The sequence below is a fragment of the Hemicordylus capensis genome, chromosome 3, assembly GCF_027244095.1.
Source record: "Hemicordylus capensis ecotype Gifberg chromosome 3, rHemCap1.1.pri, whole genome shotgun sequence".
In the NCBI taxonomy this organism is placed as follows: domain Eukaryota; kingdom Metazoa; phylum Chordata; class Lepidosauria; order Squamata; family Cordylidae; genus Hemicordylus; species Hemicordylus capensis.
In genome coordinates, this window is record NC_069659.1 from 113,816,874 (window position 1) to 113,838,093 (window position 21,220).

The 21,220-nt window shown below is 40.6% G+C and overlaps 1 protein-coding gene across 6 annotated transcripts in view; it reads left to right on the forward strand.

Annotated features, from left to right (window-relative positions):
• The window catches only part of MAP3K15 (mitogen-activated protein kinase kinase kinase 15), a 146,986-nt gene that overhangs the window by 12,490 nt on the left and 113,276 nt on the right, over positions 1–21,220 (forward strand). For 2 of the 6 annotated variants that reach the window (XM_053312981.1, XM_053312982.1), the window contains 2 exons: positions 19,633–19,772; positions 21,076–21,099. In XM_053312981.1, coding sequence (XP_053168956.1) covers positions 19,650–19,772; positions 21,076–21,099 — 147 coding nt within the window. In that variant the 5' untranslated portion in view covers positions 19,633–19,649. Of the gene's footprint in view, positions 1–686; positions 1,391–19,632; positions 19,773–21,075; positions 21,100–21,220 lie in introns of those variants that run through there. The other 4 variants (XM_053312979.1, XM_053312980.1, XM_053312984.1 and 1 more) reach the window with 4 other exon arrangements.

Sequence of the window (21,220 nt, forward strand, 5' to 3'; positions counted from 1 at the left end):
AAGAGGCAAGGGAAATATTCTCAGTCTGGAGGGGAAAGCCAGTTTGTTCTATTCTTCCAATTTGTTTTCTACATGAGACAATGGAGAGGCAGAATTGACCAGACCACAGACTCCTTTTAGTCTAGTCAGTGTCAGCTATAAATAAGTAGCATTGTATGGTGACAGGAAAGCAATACCCTTCAAGTGTCTTTATTTGAAGAGTTACATTATTAAAAAAAAAGTAAATTAAGCATTTGCAATGGGTACTTATACGGAACACATATGTTCTTAACTATTGACCACAAGGAAAATTAGACGTTCAGGGAGTGAAGAACGAGTGGAAAGTGGGTTACTTTCACTCATGTTCCTCAAGATATAAATTTGTATCTCTTGTAGCAGTATGGCTACTGGAGTCTAGTTCTGAATTTTCCAGGTTACTGATAGTGCTAGTGAATAAGCTTGCCTGACCTCCAAGTTGAACACCTATGAGGTTCTGGGATACTGTACCTATTACACGCTGTAGCTTCTCCCCGTAACAGAAGTCAATGGCATTTTTCTTGTGTTTTGAAAACATTGTAGTAGTGATGCAAGTGGGCAATTTGAAAACATCTCCCCCCCACGTGTTCGTTCTCGCTCACTCGCTCTGTGCGTGTGTGAAAGGGAGGTGGGGCTTGGAAGGCGGCGCACCAGCAGCGGGTGAGCGAGCTGGTCAAGTGACACAAGCGCTGTGGGAGCTTTCCGGAGTTCAGTCAGTCTGGAACAAGTCAGGAGGCGAGCTGCTGCTGCGGCCGAGGCGCCACCTAGGCGTTGCCGGCACTTTCCTTCCCCCTGAGGCGAGGCTCTTTCGCTCTCCCTGAGCAATTGGCTCGAGACCGTGTGGCGGCGCAGTTTGGTTCTGCCCAACTCCCGCAATGAGCCACGCTTAGCTCAGGTGTGCACCCTGGGGAAGGTGGGCTCCCTCCGCCGAGCTTTTGCCGCGGGGCACGGCGCGCCTCCCTGTCCTAGGTAGCACACGGGTCACCGAGCCCCATGGAGAACCTTGCGGCCAGTGGCGGCAGCGCCTCAGCTGCCGGAGAGCAGCAAGGAGTGAGCGGGGACGCTGAGCAACTCAGCCCGCAGAACGACACCGAGGCACTTGCGGGCTCCGAGTCGGCTGGGGCGGGTGCCGCCGCCGCCGCCGCCGCCGCCGGTGGTGAGGGCAGCTGCTCGGTCTTGCGGCAGCGCTGCCTGCGGGCCGTGTATGTGCTCAACGATAACCCCAAAGGCGGTTCGGGGGCGCGGAGCCCCGAAGCCGGAGCGCTGCAGTGCCTGGTGCGAGCTTGTGAGCTCGAGGGAGCCCAGCTCGCGACGGTGAACTTCGGCGAGTTGGACTTTGGCGAGACGGCTGTGCTGGACGCCTTCTACGACGCGGGTGAGTACCGGGGACTGGGAGGAGAAGCGCGCGAGCGCTCCGCTGTCTCTGTCGAGGAGGTGTGCGCTCCGTCGGCAACCAGCGTCTGCAAAGTTGGCGGAAGTCATGCTGATGGAGCAACAGCAGCAAGAAGACCTTAAAGCCGCCGGTGGTGCCTGCCTGTTTATAATACAGGATTCCAGATAAGCAGCTGGGAGAGCCCGGCTCTGGACTAGGAAGAAAGGGGGCGCTGCAGCAAATGTCACACTTGAAAAGAAAAGAAAAGTGAAGCCATCTCTTTTCTAAAAACTTTTCCTGCCCTGAAAAATATGCCTCCTTTGATGGGAAGAACTGACCCCTCATGGTCAGTAGAATGACCATCACCACCACTGAGAAACCGTAGCCTGCCCCACAGGTGTGCAGTCAGGGCTGTCCTTGAAGAGCTCTGGCAGGGAACAAGGCCTGGGGCAAATCAGCCACTGCGGGCCCCTTCCAGTTATTTTTTTTAGGGGTTAAAAGAGCAGGGCCTGGAGCTGTCGCCCTGCTTTCCTTGCCCTAAGGACAGCCCTGCTGGCGGGGCGGGGAAGGCTCTTTGAATCGTTTTGCAGAAAAAAAAGAATTGTAGCAGCTGCAGCTCTGGGAGACAACAACTATGGGTATATATACCACTTCAACAAAAGTTCTTACATTAGTTTATATGGAATAATAAAATATTAGCTGGTTCTCTGTCCCAAAAAGTGGCAGAGAATCACCACTTGATTCATATAAGAGAATCGCCACTTTAAAAGGTGTATCTTTGCTCAGACAGTAGGTTGCACCTGAAATTCCCTCTTCTATATAATAATTTTTTTTTAAAAAAAAAAAGCAGGAGTTCTGTCTTCATTGCTTGTGGGCACTGTAACTTCCATGTGTGTGGATCGGCCAGGAGCGTAGCAAGGTTGGAGGGGGCCCAGAGACAAGCTCTTAAAATGGGCCCCTCGCTGATACACACAAACAAACACACTTCACAATATATTGTGCATGCACACTCACATCCGCATTATGAATACGGTGAATACTTAGTTCACATTGAATTGAGTTTCTTTTACTCTCTGCTCCTACCTATCTCCAAGCGACTCAACATAATTCATAGGGGGTGCAACATGGGCGGGTGGGGAGTCATGTGATGTGCCTCTGGGGGGGCCCTCGAGGCAGTGGGCCCCAAGACTGCCTCCCCTTGCCTAATGGTAGTTACACCCCTGGGATCGGCTATAGTTATTCAGGGCTCATTATGAGCAAAACCATATAAGAACCCAGCATCTTGCTGCTTCATTGCTAGACCACTGAAAACAAGTTATGTGGCTGCTGAGTCCTGTTCCAAATTAAGTTAAGAGGGAACTTATAGAATAGGAAGGATGCATCGGGGAGCTAGCTAGCTGTTGGTTGTCCTTGAGCAATGCAATATCTCAGTCACCGTTCACAGTCTGTACAAAAGGAATGATAGTAGCTGTAATGGGAGGAACTTGGACAGCTGAAGTGCAATATACAAGGTTTAACTTATACCAGGGTCTCGATTTCTCTGATCTGTACTGAGTTATTTGCTGGTCTATGACTGTACCAATAAAGATTGGTTGATTGATTATACCAGGATCAGTGCACATTCCTCTGTGTATTAAAAACAGACATTTTTGTTGCCATATTTAAAGATTGATCTTAAAAAGACTTGCAGTGCTATCCTATGCATATTTGTTCAAAAGTCCTGTTGTTCAGTACGGTTTACACGTGGGTAAGTGTGCACAGGATTGCGGTCTTAATCTTGGCTTTGCTCTCCTGTCTTGTAAATATTAACTGAATTGCAGCTGGTCTCTTGCAAAACTTACCTTGGTCTTAACCAGGGATGCACAACTTTGGTCCTCCAGCTGTTGTTGGACTACAACTCCCATCATCCTTGACTACTGGCACTGTGGCTGGATGATGGGAATCCCACAACCGCTGGAGGACCAAAGTTGTGCACCCTTGGTCTTAACTTACAATGGAGCTCTTGCAAGGCTCTCAGGTTTTTTCATAAGAACGTAACAATTTCCTTGCTGGATCACACCATGGTCCACTTAGTCCAGCACTCTCTTTTTTAGTAACGGGAAGTCAGATAATACTGGAAGCTGATAAGCAGGGTATGAAGGCAATGGCTGTCTCTATTTTGTCTCCAGCATCTTGCATTCAAAGAGATATGTCTCTAAACATGGAGCTGTATTTTATCGATCAAGGTTAACTTCTCTTGATAGACCTGTCTCATGTGAATCTGTCTAAAGATGGTGATGGTGGAGAATGGGAACTTATTCTTGAGGATCTTATAATAAAACATTTATATTTGTAAATAAAATGTTAGGATTGTACCTGAAAGTTCTAGGGAGCCCCATCCCCCACCCCATTTTTTAGTACCACTTGGTCTGTCCACATCTGATGGGCTGAAATCCTGCAGCCCATACACCTCTGCTCCATGGAGCTTCTTCCCTTTATTCTTCCTTTTTGTTCTGGGCTCGGTTCTGCCTGGCAATAGAGTGACCTGACAGTGGCACAGAGTGAATTGGGGAACAGGCTGTTCTACACTCAGGGTTTAGATCAGGGGTGCACAATTCAAATGCCCTGGTGGGCTGGAACCAAACTTTATTTGCTGTGTGGGGGCCAAGGACAATTTTCAGCACATCAGGGGCGTAACTATAATAGGGCAAGGGGAGACAGTTGTCTGGGAGCCCACTGCCTTGGGGGGGCCCAGAGGCAAGTCACATGACTGACTCCCTCAGCCGCACAGCCACCCGGGACTCCTTCAGTTGTATTCATCCTCCGAAATTGATGTGAGTGTTAAGACCTGGAGCTACCAGAAGAGCATGTCTTTCTTTAAAAATAATTTGGGATGATGTTCTATTGTGGCACATAGGTGTGTGTGTGTGTTTGTATGTGTGTGTGTGTGTGTGTGTGTTTGTATATCTATATATCTGTATCTATCTCTATCTATCTATCTATCTATCTATCTATACAGATATAGATATAGATATAGATATAGATAGTTTTTGTTACCACTATTCAGCCTCATTTAAGATTTCTTTACTTCTGGGGGGGGTGTGCATTTTAAAATCTTGTCTTTGGGCCCACTCCAACCTTGCTATGCCCCTGCAGCACATTATTACATTAAAATCCATTATTAATAAAAGCAATTAACTACTCATGGATCTTCCTCCCCACCGCCTCCCGATCAAGGGATCCACAGTTTTAATCAAGGATAGTGGACAGAAAATAGGCCATGCTCCTGCTCAGTCAGTGGGGCACCTGGTGTGCATACCAGCCTCAAACAAATGCCAAGTCCTCTCCTCTTTCAGGCTCTAATCCTGGGCATGCTTACTTAGAAGTAATCCTAGGCATGCTTACTTAGAAGCAAGCTGTGGGAGGGATGCATTTCTGCATAAACATGCATAGGATGATGTTGTAAGACAGCTTCTGCAGAGGATGGCCACCCTCAGAGAAGAGGGAGTTGACCAAAAGAGTGATCATCTGCCTTTTGGGGGTGTGCTCTGCTTGTGCCTGCCTGCCACCACTGTTCCAGCTCACTCCATCCGTCGTCACTGGTGCTGATCAAACAGCAGCAACTGGCTCACTAGCTCATTGTGCTCTGTTGCTGCCACGTGTATCTCATCTGGTCTCAAGCACTCAACTGCATTGAGTTGCTGCTGCTTATCAGTGGGGACAAGTCAAGAATGTTTCATGGCTCCTGCTGTTGCAGCAGGAAATATTTACTATCCTGCTGGGGGCCAGCAAAAAAGTCCTCGCAGGCCAGATCTGACCCCATGGCCTTACATTTTACAGGCCTGATTTAGATGAAGGGCTGTAGAAAGAGAAGGTCGGATAGGGACTTCGCTGCTCTTTACCTAAGGTGCTATGGTATGTTCAGTGGAGAACTTAACAGGGAGATCTCTCCCTTCAGCTTCCCTGGCCTGTAGCCCTTTACACACTCCCCTTTGACAGTGATGCAAGTGAAAGGCTGGGCTAGGCCCACAAACTCATTAGTACTTTTTGTGTTTGCTACCAAGTCAACTTTCTGCATTGCTTATTACTGTGAAATGCTTCCTGGAACATTATTTATCTGTACTGACTGGATGGTATTGATTGCTCATTCTTTTATTTAACGCATATTTTACTTCAACAAAATATTATCTTCCTGATAAACTAACTGGATTGGAGTTTAATAATCGGATCCTTTCCTCAAGTTTAAAACTAACTTGAGAAAATGAGTATTGGACTCCAAACCAATCCGTGTACCCACTTCTTTGTTTAATTATTTAGAAGTGTTACTGAAAAATCTATCCTATTAATGTGGGTTTTCGTCCGCTTCACCAGCCATTCTTATGTGATGATAAATTTGTGAAGCAGAAAAACAAAAATACAATAATAAAGCTGAAAAAAGTATGATGACAAAGCAAGGAGCAATACTAATTACTATAGTTGCTTCAGGGCATTCATTAGCTCTACAGTAGGAGGGAAATTCAGTATATTGCCCATCTTAAACTGTTAAAAGATGTATATTTTATTTTACATACTTGCAAAAAATCATAGTGCCAAATTCAGTTGTGAAATAATGTTAGCTAAAAAATCAAGTAATTAAGATAGCTTAATTATTCCTCAATACTTCTCCATTATTAGTTCTTCAAGATCTCACAGAACGGTCACATTAAAAAAATATATCTTTAAAACTGCAACAGGCAGTGATGAAAACGTATCCTGCTAACCACTGGGTAGTAAGCATTCTGTATTGACAACAGAACTCCCATTCATGGTTGCAATAGCCAACCCTGAGCTAATCCAATAAAGAAATGTATAGCAACAAATAATTTTGCAGCTTGTTAAATCCAATATTCTGCCTTTTTATATATAACTTTGGGCATGGAGACTGTGCATAAGTCAATGCATATAACTGCTATCTCGTTGCAATTGTCTTATAGTGAGTCCTTGCTATGTAACTTCAAGGAGTTACAATCCTCTTCAGCACCCACAGGAATGCACAGAAGAGCAAAAGAACGTATCTTTTGAATGCAAAATGCTATTATAGCACCATGAGTGCTGATGATCAGATAAAGCTCACAATTCCTTGGATCAATTGATGCTTCAGGCTGTATTCAGAAGGCAGCAGAATATCGACCCTGGATGCCCACCAATGATCTCTTCACTGCTTGCTGAAAACAGCTCCAGCTCTCTGGTGCTAGTCCAGACTCTTGGAACATTCTATGAGCAGACAACTCACCTCAGGAGTGCTATTAGCTGAGCATGTTCCAACCAACTCAGTGTGAGAGAGGAGGAGGGTGAAATTTCTATACCCTGCATTGGCAGTTGCAGGCATGCTTGTTGCTTGTTATTTTTGTTTCTTTTTTTCCTTTCAAGTACTGCTACTGTGGTGACAACAGCAAGGTAGGAATGTAGCTCTTCAGGTAGAATATATTTAAATGTAGAGCCAAAGTAGAGGAGATAAACTGCTTTCATTCTTTTACTGTATTCTTCTATGCTGCCTCCTGACCTCCGTTTTAACTCTCTTGGTCCAAGTCCCACGCATATTTGCATGACTTATTTTGTGGTGCACTTAAAGCAAACTAAATCATGGACACTGAGTGTTAGTGTAAAAATGTTGCCCTTTATGAACATCCTTTCCGTCCTCATAACCCTTCATCAAGTGTTGTTTCATAGGTAAATATGTTTAAAATGTGTTACTAGCACTTCACATGCTGGTTTTGTTATTCAAGAGTTCCTTCATTGCTGCATTAAATGACAGATAACAGATTTAAAAAAAAAAATTAAAATATTTCTATCTGTCCCTCCTGCTCACTGCTACTCATGTCCCAAGTCTGGAGGAACTGATAAGCCATAAACAATATAGTAGACATTTCAGTAAAGAAGACCTAGCGTCCGAGGGCAACTGTGGAAATGGAAAATGAGACTTAGGTTAAGAAGTTGAATGGCATTTTCATATGGGACGCTGAGAAGCACATTTGAATTTCTTTCACACTTTTTGTGGCACAGGAATGAAGGTATTGAGCCAGTGAATCCATATGGGTAGCATTGTGTGGTACAAATGGATGTCAACCAGCAAGCAAACATACAGAAATATGTTTCTGCATTCAGATCTCTCTTGCTGAATTACACTCGTCGTTGTGCCATTTAGCTGCCAGGGGAAAAAATCAACCAAACAGTTTAAACTTTTGTTACTTCCATTTCAGTTTATCTGAGTTGCTTTATTCAAGATAATATGAGAACTCGGAATTTGCTGCAAGGCCAGACTGTGTATACCAGCATCATATTGTGCAGACTGTACTGTCTTCATCCAAGTTAACAACATCACCCCTGCTAAGTGGGAAAATAGGCATGTTTTAAGTGGTGGTTCTCATGCATGTATCTGTGTTTGTGTGTGTGATATTTAGCAAGGGGAGAATAATTATCTGAATGTAGTCTGACTCTATTACTACTACTACTACTATTACTACTACTACTACTACTAATAATAATAATAATAAAAAATAACAACACCACTTTCACAAATACTAAACAAAACAGGCCTCGGATACCAAACATCTAAAACATCAAGTAAAACAAACCATCTGCTCTACATGGACAATTTGAAGTTGTATGGAAAGTCCCAATCAGAAATCAAATCATGGCTAAACACTGTCCGTATATTCAGTAGCGATATAGCAATGGAGTTTGGACTAGTCAAGTGTGCTGCATTAATAATGAACAGAGGAAAAATAACAAAAACAGAAGAAATAGAACTGTCCAATGGAAGCAACATCAAAAACCTGGAAGAGAAAGAACATTACAAATACTTGGGCATTCTCCAGGCTGATAACATTGCACATACTGAAGTTAAAAGAAAAATTGGAAGTGAATACATCAGGAGAATTAGAAAAATCCTAAAGTCCAAACTCAATGGTGGGAACAACATACAAGCCATAAACACCTGGGCTATACCTATTATCAGATACATTGCAGGAATAATAGACTGGACCCAGGCAGAGCTAGAGATGCTAGATAGTAAGACCAGGGAAATAATGACCATCAATCATGCTCTGCACCCCCGCAGTGATGTAGATAGGCTATACCTCCCTCACAGCTCAGGTAGAAGAGGAATGCTGCAAGTCCATCAAACAGCAGAGGAGGAGAAAAGAGGCCTTGAAGAATATATCAAGGACAGTGAAGAAGATGCACTTCAAATGGTCAATAGTGAGAAACTATTCAACACCAATGAAACAAAGCAGTCCTACAAGAAAGAACAAGTCAAGAACCGAGCAGAAAAATGGAAAAATAAGCCACTGCATGGTCAATATTTGCACAATATAACTGGAAAATCAAACATCAGCAAGACCTGGCAATGGCTTAAGAATGGCAACTTGAAGAAAGAAACAGAGGGTTTAATACTGGCTGCACAAGAGCAGGCATTATTACTAAGAACAAATGCAAAAAGAGAAAAATCAATAACAAACAGCAAGTGCTGCCTTTGTAAAGAAGCAGATGAAACAGTGGACCACCTAATCAGCTATTGTAAAAAGAACACACAGACTGACTACAAACAAAGGCATGACAAGGTAGCAGGGATGATACACTGGAACATCTGCAAAAAATACAAGCTACCTGTAGACAAAAATTGGTGGGACCATAAAATTGAAAAAGTTGAAGAAATTGAAGATGTAAAAATATTATGGGACTTCCGACTACAAACAGACAAACATCTGCCACACAATACACCAGATATAACTGTAGTGGAGAAGAAAGAAAAACAAGTTAAAATAATTGCCATAGCAATACCAGGGGATAGCAGAATAGAAGAAAAAGAAATAGAAAAAATCACAAAACACAAAGATCTGCAAGTTGAAACTGAAAGGCTGTGGCAGAAAAAGACCAAAATAATCCCAGTAGTAATTGGCACCCTAGGTGCAATTCCAAAACAACTTGAAGAGCACCTCAACACCATAGGGTTTTACTGGGAACAGCCTATATTCAGTGACGGTATCTATAACAATTACAGCAACAATATGGATGATATAATTCAGCCATCCCAGGTCCTTGGGAAGGACTCGATGTCTGGATAAAACTAACCAGTCAATAACACCTGTCTGACTGTGTAAACAACAACAACAACAATAAAAGCAATAATATCCTGACTCTCTCTCTCTTTTTTTTGCAGGGGAAATTGTGTGACAAGAATTGACACAACAGGTCAAAGAAATAAAATTGACAGAATTGTATAAAGTCATTCTACACATTGAGGCTATCATATGTAGTATTTTATATGTTCCTTCAGAAACAATGTATATTATGGTTGGAACTATTTACTTTATGATCTGTAGGTCAGTCTCTTGACTACTGTGCTATGCCTTTCTCAACTTTCTCTGTTAGGGTTACCAGATAATTCTTATTTAAAAGCATTGCCTGTTATTTATTTAAGAACACCAGAGTGTCCTAGAGACAAGCTAAACATCACACTACTTATTCTTAATGGGATATCCTACAGCTATTGAGTGAGTGGGTAGTGGGACTCTGAATGTAATAAGTGTAGGGGGTTTGGCAGGCAACGACATATAACCCTCTGTCCTATATAGTTTTCCCAATGCAAATGGAGCCTTTGAAGCTGCTATTGGCCCTGTGAGATGGGGAAAAACAGTACTTGAGCTAATTAGGGCTAAAATTTCAAGGAACATTTGAAAACTAGATCATAAAAAAATAATTGTACTGAAGTTTTCATGTAAAACATGAGGAAAAAACTCTCCATAGATGAACTTTGTCATATAGAGCATAAAATGCTTGGGGCAAAAGAAACCAAAACAAAGACAAACTCCCAGATAGATGTCTGTCTCTGGAATACCATGGCTGACATACTGTGCAAGAGTACATCAGTCTAGTAATGCTGCATTTCTACTGTTTGCGCAAATTCAGGGGCGTAACAAGGCTGGAGTGGGCCCATAGACAAAATTTTAAAATGGGGCCCCTCGCTGATACATACACACACACACACACACACACACACACACACACACACACTTCACAATATATAGTGCGCTCACACTCACATCCCCATAATGAATATGGTGGATATTTATATAGTTATATTTATATAACTATATAAATATATAGTCTATATCATTATAAACATAAATATAGTTATATAGTTATATAGTTAATTATACAGTAGTCCCTCGACCTACGAACTACTCGACAACCAACGTTTTCGACTTACGAACGCCAAAAAAGACCGGAAGTAGTTGGCGGTTTAGATTTGGCTTCCTCGACTTACGAATTTTTAGATGCGGTTTCCTCGACTTACGAGTGTTTCCAGACCTCCGTGGGTGCGCTTTTCGACCTACGAAAATTTCGACTTACGAACGTCCGTTCGGAACGGATTAACTACGTAAGTCGAGGGACCACTGTATAGAAGAATAGGTCATTAATTCACATGGGATTATGAAATCTCCATGGATCCTCTCTGTCCCTTACAGTGCCGACACATGCACCTGCCAGCCAATGAGAGCCTTTCTGTGAGCCCTAACCATCGCCAGAGAAGGCTGGCTGGAGACAGGGAAGGAGGAGCCTACAAGGAGGGAGGCAGGGAGGGAGGGTCGAGAGACAGAGAGAGAGAGACACTAGCCAGGTCGAAGGAAGAATCATAATGAAGGAAGCTCTGGGGGTGTTGGGGAATAATGTGACTTGCCTCTGGGGGGCCCCTCGAGGCGTGGGGCCCCCCAGGCAGCCGCCTCCCCTTGCCTAATAGTAGTTACACCCCTGCACAAATTGTGTTACACAGTTTACTATTCCAATACTGTGTAACACAATTTTTGCAAATTTTGAATCTGCAATTTGTACAGATTGCACAAATGCAACATTACTAGACTAACATACTCTTTCACAGTTCGTCAGTCATTATTCATAGTAAGAAGCAACTCTGGGATTTTCCATTTACCAACTGTTTCTCAGATGAAAGCATACAGTGTTGTTGTCCCCCCCCCCCCATTTGAAGATCTTAAAGATATCTCACCATGACAACAAACACTAGATAAACATTTCTACTAGAATACATTTGACCTTTACATTTGAACTTTAGATTAGAAATTCTATAATAATATGTGGGCTTTTATCACCTTTTTGATCTCTTATTCATATTCATCCCATTGAAATTAATGCTTAACTTCCATTGGTTGTAGTAGAGTGGGTCTGCATTCTCTATGGACTTTTAAAGAAAGGGAACAAAATTAATAAAGACTACGTGTGTGTGTGTGTGTGTGTGTGTGCGCACACACACACATGTGCATGTGTGGAAATGTTGAGTTTGCTTTTTAAATATTTAATAGGCTCTAATTTTATACTAATTGGAACAAATTGTTTCAGAAGCAGATGCAATTCATTTGATACCTAATCACAGGAATAAGCAGTATTGCTATTTTTAGCCAGTGCTGTGTGTTCCAGGAGAATGATAGATGTAGTATTTGGGTACAATTGTAACTTAATACCATAGTCTTGGTATATATTTAGGAGAAGTGTTTGAGTACACCTACTACTTCTGGCTGGCTTAGTTCACTATGTACTGTCTTTACAGACTCATATGCTCCATTCTGTTTTGTTTAACTGACATGTAAGCTGCTGACGAATTATATGGTAAATGCAATGGTTGTGATTCAGTGTCACATTTTATATAATCTCTCTCTCTCTCTCTCTCTCTCTCTCTCTCTCTCTGCGCATTCCACATATGAGAACTGCTGGGCGACTACTGCTCAGCTCCAGCCTACAGCCACATCATTCTGAAAGCACCCAATCTTGTCCGATGTCAGAAGTTGAGCAGGGTCAGGCCTGTTTAGTACCGCTCAGCTCCTTGGCCCAGGGGTGTAACTACTATTAGGCAAGGGGAAGCGGCTGCCTGGGGGCCCCCACGCCTCGAGGGGCCCCCCAGAGGCAAGTCACATGACTATATATTGTGAAGTATGTGTGTGTATCAGTGAGGGGCCCATTTTAAAATTTTGTCTCTGGACCCACTCCAGCCTTGTTACGCCCCTGCCTTGGCCATTGGCCTGTGTGGTCTCTCAGGGTTTGGTTTTGTCCCCCATGCTGTTCAACATCTACATGAAACCGCTGGGAGATGTCATCCAGGACCTGCCAGCAGTATGTAGATGACATTCAGCTCTATCTCTCCTTATCACCTGATCCAGTGGAGGCAGTGAATATCCTGAAGCAGGGGCTGGAGACAGTGATGGGTTGGATGTGGGCTAATAAGCTGAGATTGAATCCAAGATGGAGGTGATATTGGTCAGTAGGAGAGCCAATCGGGATGGAGGAATTTGACTACTTCTTGATTCCTCATTTGATTCCTCATCCAGTTCTGAATTAGATTGCACTTCCCTTGAAAGAGTAAGTGCGCAGCCTGGGAATAGTGCTGGACCCAGCTCTGCTTTTTGGATGCTCAGGTGCAGGTGGTGGCCAGAGGTGCTTTTGCACCACTTCGGTTAGTGCACCAGCTGTGTTCCCTTGCCTGAGGGCAGATCTAGCCAGTTACCCAAGCCTTAGTTTCCAGATCTGGCCACAGTTACCCAAGTCATGGCTGGATTACTGTAATGCGCTCTACATGGGGCTGCCTTTGAGGAATATTTGGAAACTGCAAAATGCGGCAGATAGGATTTTATCTGGAGCTGCCTGTTGGGGTCATATTATACCCATTCTGAAAGAACTACACGGGCTACCAATTTGTTTCAGCGTCCAATTCAATGCGTTAGTTTCAACCTTTTAAAGCCCTTGATGGTTTGGGCCCTGGATATCTGAAGGACCGCCTGCTCCCAAGGGTTTCTGCCCACTTGACAAGATCATTGGAGGGGGCTCTGCTCCGCGTGCCAATGGCATGCAGGTCAGGGCTTTCTAAGTCATTGCCCCCAGGCTTTGGAATGCTCTCCCAATTGCCATCTGCTCCTCAGCCTCCATCACAGTTTTTAGAAAATAAGTAAAAATGTGGCTCTTCACCCAGGTTTTTATATGAAAGTACAGTTTTTACTGCTACTACTTTGTGTTTTTTGTTACTCTTTTATATAGCTTTTTAAACTTTTAAATAGAGATATATTATTTTTATATTTAATATTTGTACTTTTAATTTGTATTTTAATTGTACATTGTTTCAGTTATGTAAATTAAAATTATAATTTTAATTGTAAACTTCTTTGGGATTATTTTACTTAAAAGTGGTATAGAAATGGAATAATATATTAAAAATATTAGTGTTTTTGTGCAGTGTGCTACATTAAAGATGATCTAGGCATATACCACATAAAAACAATGTGCAGCCACCTAATGGTGCAGTGGTGAAATAACTTGATTAGCAAGCCAGAGGTTGCCAGTTCGAATCCCCGCTGGTATGTTTCTCAGACTGTGGGAAACACCTATGGGCAGCAGCGATATAGGAAGATGCTGAAAGGCATCATCTCATACTGCACGGGAGGAGGCAATGGTAAACCCCTCCTGTATTCTACAAAAGACAACCACAGGGCTCTGTGGGCGCCAGGAGTTGACACCTACTCAATTGCACACTTTACTTTAAAGATTTTGTAGTATATGCCTAGGTAGCTTAGCCTATATCAGGTGAGGAAGGTTGGAAGTGAACAGACAGTGATAAAGGTGTAGTGAGGAAGCAGTAAGAAAAGGTCATATTGAAGGAGAAGTTCATTCAAGGTGCAATTAGTATTATTGAGAAACAGACTTTCTGAAGGAGTGTGTTTACAGGGGAAGAGTTTGAAGGAATGATACATGGTAGGAATGGAAGTGTGAGGGAGGAGAAGGTAAAAGGCTGAGCAGAGAAAGCATAAGGGGATATAAGGTGTGTTTAGGGTGAGTGCACACATGTATGTTCAACACTGGAGACTGTAAATATCAGATGAAACAGACATTGTGGCTCAAATGCCAGGGACAGAGCTTTCATATAGCTCAAACAGACTTATTTGTTGGTGGCTAGACATAGGCAGTTGTGAGTCATTGAATGAATGATGTGTATCCATTGTGAATTAATCCATAGTCTTTTTCAGAGAACTGTAGAGCTTTAACTCTAAGAACCAAAAGCTACACTGAAGTGGACAGCAACAGGGATATTTAGCAGTGTCTTCATTACAATACTTTTAACTGTTAACATTGCATTGTTTTCTCTGAGGCAATGGTTTCATTACCTTACAAAAACTCTTTGAAATCAGTGCAGCTTAAAAGGGATAACACATGGGGCAGACAACACATGCTACTTTTTGATGTGGTACTGTCATTGAAAGTAGCATGAATATACCATTAAATGATGAAAACAGCTATATTATTTTGGTGTCATAAATACTAGTTTTTGCCATGTGTATGTTCACACAACACTTTCATGAACAAAATCTATGTGGTAGAATCACGGCATGTTAACTTTTACAATGTCAGAAAGTTACACATTAATAGACTGGCTGCAATCCATGCTTGAAAGCATTGACGTTTGTGGGACTGCCAAGTAAACATGGATGGGACTGGACCACATATAAATATTTAACAATTTCTAAGAAATACTTTGTCTCAGTGCATGGTCACACAGTACTATACTACACTTCTTTTTTAAAAAACCCAATTTAAACTTTTTTATTTAAAGAGAGGAACATGGTTACATTATAATCTCGTGAACTTCCAGTTTACAGTAATTATATATAAAGTATTAGAATAACATTCAAGAAAAACCTCTTCCCCCAGTTACCCACCCTTACCCCATGGTGAAGTTAGGCAAAGATACAAATATAAATAGTTTACATTTAAGAAAAACCAAATCTTGGGTGTGGATGATAACCTTGCAAAATATTAAAATTTATAAAGGGTTCCTAAATTAATGCAAATGATTCATCAGAATTGTGACGAAGATAGCCATACAGGTGTATTCCCATAATTTTAATAGCCATTTATCCAGAGTCGGAGTTGTCTGTGATTGCCAGTTAGTGGCATAAAGAATCCTGGCAGCTGTAATCATATACAATGATAACTCATATACAATCACTGTAATCATATACAATGATATTTAGAGGGTATGCTAGGTTTAGTCATATTCAGCAAAAAAAGTTCTAGTAAATAAGGAATATTTATGTTTAAAATTTGCTTCATCTTGTAGTGAATTTTCCCCCCAAATTGTTAAGCTTTACTGCAAGTCCACCACATGTGATAAAAAGTCCCCGCATGATGCTTACGTTTCCAACTATCTCATGGATAATTGCAATCAATCTTGTTGATGATCATTGGAGTGGTATACCAATGGGAATATATTTTATACCAATTTTCTCTTAAATTGCTGTTTGGAGTAAATTTAATGTTTGTCTTACACTGATATTCCCAATCCTGAATAACAATTGTTTTATTTATGTTTTGCATCCTTTTAACCATACAGTCTTTGATCTGTTCTATTTCTGTATCATATTTTAATAACAGCTTATATATCAATCCCAGTAAATGATCCACATTTTTAGTTATTAATTCTTCAAATTATGTTAGATCTCTGAGCATTCCACCTTGTTTTTCTGTTTCTTTCTGTACAGTCAAACTAATTTGTAAATATTGAAACCAAGGAGGTTCTTCAAGCCATTCCAAAGCAAGAGTTTGAATTGATTTCGGTCTAACCTTTCCAGTAGTTAAGTTTTGTAAAGTATATGTATTCTTTCTCCAAAGGTCGTACTTGCTGGATTTCTCTTCTCTGTGTGTGTGTGTGTGTGTGTGTGTGTGTGTGTGTGTGTGTGTGTATTCAAAATTGATGCCAGAGGTGATAATTTTGGACTAATCCTTTTCTTATATTTGTCCCAAATGCTTAACAAGCTGTTTCTAATTGTATGTGATTTTATTTCTAGATTATTTCTTTTTATATTAGTCCATAAAAGCTTATCCTTCCGACAAACCTGATTCCTCCATATCCGTAAACGAGCCTTATGGTGCTCTGATCCCGTCTGAGATCCATGTCAAACAACTAGCATGATAATATAGTTTCAGATTAGGAACAGCTAGATCTCCTCTTTCTTTTGTATCTTGTATAATCTTGAATTTGGCTCTTGGTTTTTTGAAGTCCAATAAAAAGAGTTTAATTGTCTCTGCCATATTTTCAACGTTTTGTCTTCAATCTTGATCGGGATCATTATACTACACTTCTTAGGTTCATGTAAGGTTGAACAATTAAGGTGATTTCAGTAATATCTATTAAGTCACTGGAGTTTTCAAACTGTAGGAACAATTATCATAACAAACCAATTTTCCTTTATAACTGTTATTCAACTAGACAGCTAAAATATTTTCCTAGTTCAAAGGAAATGAAATGGAACACTACTGTACAATCACTTTCTCTGACCATAACAATGTTATTGTTTCTGGGCTAGAAACAAATAACTTTTCCAAAAAGCTTCTAAAACAGAGTACTCCAAAGTGCTGGTCTGGTTCTATGTTGCTTTTATTAAATAGACCCTCCCTGTAGTGAATCTGTTGTGTTTATTTGTGATGATATTGAACATTGTTGGAGCTCAGCCTGGAAGCCAAATTTAGCAGTATTGTAATGCTCACCTCTAAAGTGAGACAAGCATTATGGGCCAAATGTTTTTCCTCAACTTGGATTTTCTCAATTTAATCCAAGTTGGAGAGGAACCTAAACCCTGTTGCCCTGTCTGCACATCCCCTCTTCCCCCTAATTACCTTTCCCCTTACTCCAGTGACTGAGGGGTATCTCTCTCCCCTGGGTGCCGTGGGTCAGTAACACTGGAAAAAACTACAATTCCCAGCACTTCTTACAATAGACATCAGAAAGGGTAGAGAGAGAGAGAGAGGTCTTCTGCTGCTAAAACAAGAAGAATTTTATATGTGGGAGAGACATGGGCAAGGAAGAGGGATGGTATTAAGAATTAAAGGGGATATGCAAGGGATTGGATTGCACCCTGTTGCATTCCCAATTTCATCCTGTAGATCATGGCAGGGCCCAAAAAGACCTGACATGGGTAAAAAAGAAAATTCTGAGTTGTGGGAAATTGTTCAAGCCAAATTCCAAGCTTGACTAGGAGACATTTCCCCATCACTAGTTTCAGCACACCTGAGACTTCAATATATTTTAATAAAGCTGTATATCTATATTCATCCTTTATTATATGAAGTTGTAGCTCAGACATGGCTAAGCTACCATGAGCTTTGTTTTAAAGTTGTACTGATGTACACAATGTATTTTCTGAATTACACTAACCAAGAAGCTGTATATGCAGTTCTAACTTTTTGTGTGTGTTTGTGTTCCATCTAATTAATTGAGTTCTTCATTCCTGCATCTTTATCAGATCAGTTTCCTCTTCTTTTCCAACATAATCATCAACAGTTAAGATATATGAATATACTGAGGAGATTCTCACGATCCACCAAAAGCAGGCTAAGAGAGCCTGGCAATATTTTACCCTGGCAATATTTTAATGGGTTAAGCAGGAGCAAAAGTTCCTGCCCTCACAATTCAGGTGTGAGGGCAGGAAGCAGGTTTTGGCTTTGAACTGAACTGAACTGAACTAGCTTTGTGACATTGTCATGAAGACAGAGCTGATTGGTTATTTATATCGTGTCGTCATGCTAGCTACATCATCTCTAGCTGACTAAGATAACATAGTTCACAAAAGAAGATACTGGCTGATATCCAGATTAGCTTACTGGATAGAGTATGGAAGTAGCTTAAAGAACCACTTAATTTCAATAGGACTATTCAGGAATAACTTCGTCTGGAAGTTAACCAGTGTTTCTAAAGTATCCTGAAGCAGCTGCCAAGACGAGCAGTGAACAGGGATAACATTTGTGGGAAACATTTTGTGTTCCTCTGTCATGCTGAAAATGTTTGACTTTGATACATTAGTGCAGTTCTACTTGCCACCTAAATTTTTATAGAACCTGTTTCGGGTTCTTTACAAATATTTAAAAAGATAAATAGCTTTTGAAGATTTGAATTTTCTCCAGAATGTTAGGTACTATTCATCCATCCTTCTTCCTGATTATTTCCCTCTGGTGTAGAATTCAATAGTAATATTTTAAATGGCAGTTATTATTGGATCAGATATACATAATGGAATTGGCACTGTATTTCTAGCATACTTACTGGGTACTTCCCCTCAGAACTAGATTGTGAAAACTGTAGATAAAGTAGACATTTTCACCAATGTAGAAAGTTCTCTTCGATTGTTGAGCTGTGGAAAGCCTTTGACACTGGGAGGCAATTTGCTTTAACTTTTCGTTATTGATTAACAGCTTAAAAGCTTGTGGCCTAAAGTGCTTATTTTTTAACATGTTACATTTTTAAATAATAATCAGTGATTCCCCCCAAACATTCTATATAAATAGTACACTGGCTTATTCTAGAACTAAAAAGCTCCTGTTTACAAAAGACAGGATGTAGACTAGTATTGCATAATGTAAGAAAATATATTTTTCTAAGTGGTTTGTGCTATGCAGCAATATTGTTGGTACAAGGGGAAGGCTGGGGGAAATACAGAGCATCATAGAAGACCCACATCATAGAACTTTGCCTCAGGGCCTAGCAACTTGGCTGCACCCCTGATTCCTAGCCCTGCTATTTGATCTTTCAACTGGAGATACTGTCTGTAGAATCCAGGATCTGCTGCATGCAAAGCCATAGCCCTTGCCCAAATTATGTGGCAGAAGAGTGTATTGCCATGGCATGTCTCACAGTGAACCCTAGTGTCTTTACCAACATAAATCTCCTTTTCAAACATTGTGGGCTTCCTTAGCAGTCAGGTGGTAGAGAAGCAGAGACGTTACTGCATGAAGTCTGAATTGGGCTGTATCTGTGTATTCAGAACTATCAATTTTCAGATAGTATCTCATCTTGTAGTTTACGTATTGTCTGTGAAACCCTGCTTGTTTCCAATTTGGTTTCAGTTTTATATAGATCGAGACTTGCATGTGGTATATTCTGAGCATAATGTTTAGAAAACGGAGGGGGAAATGTTTCTTGGCTGAGGCTTACTGGCATGGAGTTGTTGCACTGCCCCCCATAATCACTCAATAATCTGTAATTACAGTTGTAAACAACAAAATATTGTTCAGATTCTGTATCTGGCCTAGAACTCTGATAACTGAAGCCCTGTTCACTTGGTCACAATGCCTCAATAGTGAGTGGTTAGAAATTATTGCTACACATGCACAAAGATAGATTAATTTTAGAGATAAACTGATCCCACACCAGGCTTTATCTGATTTTCTTATTGCAGATGTTGCAGTGGTGGATATGAGTGATGTTTCTAGACAGCCATCCCTATTCTATCATCTTGGAGTACGTGAAAGCTTTGACATGGCCAATAATGTTATACTCTACCATGACACTGATGCTGATACTGCTCAGTCACTAAAGGTATGATTCTATTTATTTCTTAATTAGGCTAAAGATATGGATTTGATATGTTGGTATGAATATGCTTGTCTAAATAGGCATATGTATTATAATAAAATAAAAAATATATGTGCTTATTAATAAACTAAATTATAACCTCAAACACAAAATGGAGCTTAAGTTGTAAGCAAGCAAAATGTGAGACTAGAGCATCTTTACTGCTTAAATTAAGCTTAATATTTAATTACTGATTAAATTAAGTTTAATTTAAAGTTTCAAGTTACAATTTTAATGCTTTTGGTGCATTAGTGAATTGGTAACTCTTCTCTTACATGGAAGGTTTCTTCATCCTAGAAATTATGTTTTTGAAAAGGAATTACACCTCCTGCAGCATTACCAACCTTCATTTAATTCCTAAACACTAAACAGTGTCATTATGTGTGTCTGTAGCAAGGGACTGGAAAAACTGTGCCTGTTGAATTCTACCTGATTATTTATTACTACACATCAGACTGGCTTTTCCTGCAATGAACTTCTGACACCCACTGACTTGAAAGAAGCCACTGTTGGGCAGAAATTCATTCATTGGGCAGAAATTCATTCATTGGGCAGAAATTCATTCATTGGGCAGAAATTCATGTAGAAGTGATTGGGAAAGCTGTACCTCTTGAATATCTGTCTGGATTTTTATTGTACTAGCTACCAAGTTGATATTGACTATCTTTATATTCCTAATATTATCAGAATGACTTGTCATCTTGATATGGAATATCTCTTGGTGAAGTGTCGAAGCATTCCAGATTTCAGAGAGATATTGAAAAATGCCTGGGTTTAGCAGTTTAAATACTAGAAGCAGAATTTCTTAATTTTAATTTGCATATTAGAGGGGGAAATGCAGAGATCTGATTTCCATTTGAAGACTAGTATATGTGTGGCTTCCATGGTCCTACCTTGTATATGGTGGTATTCAAGGGAATCAAGATTGTTCTTTTTTTCTTGTTGTTGAAACTTTGATAAATGAACGAAGAAACAACCCAGTTTTTAAGCTGCTGTAACTAAAAATATTTTATCAGATTTTGAACAGACTTGTACTTGCCCACATTTCACTTATCATTTATTTAAAATGGCAACTTTTTAATCACTTCACTTTAAAATGACACCACATATTTTCACAATTCAGTAGAAGCCACATTTCTATGGAAGCCTTGGATTCTTGAAATCATTTCAGTCTTCAAAATTACATTACTATGGTTTTTTACTTGGGGTGGGTGGGGAAGAGATCACTTTAGTAAATTTCAATTCCTTCCCCCCCTTTCTTTTCCAGGACATGGTGTCCCAGAAAAACACAGTAAGTATTTAAAATCCTATATTTTAAAACATGTGCTGATAATAAAGGGTTTCTGTGGAGAGGACAGCTATTCCTTGATGCTGTATAACTTTGAGTGTTAAGAAGTATGGAATAGGCTGGT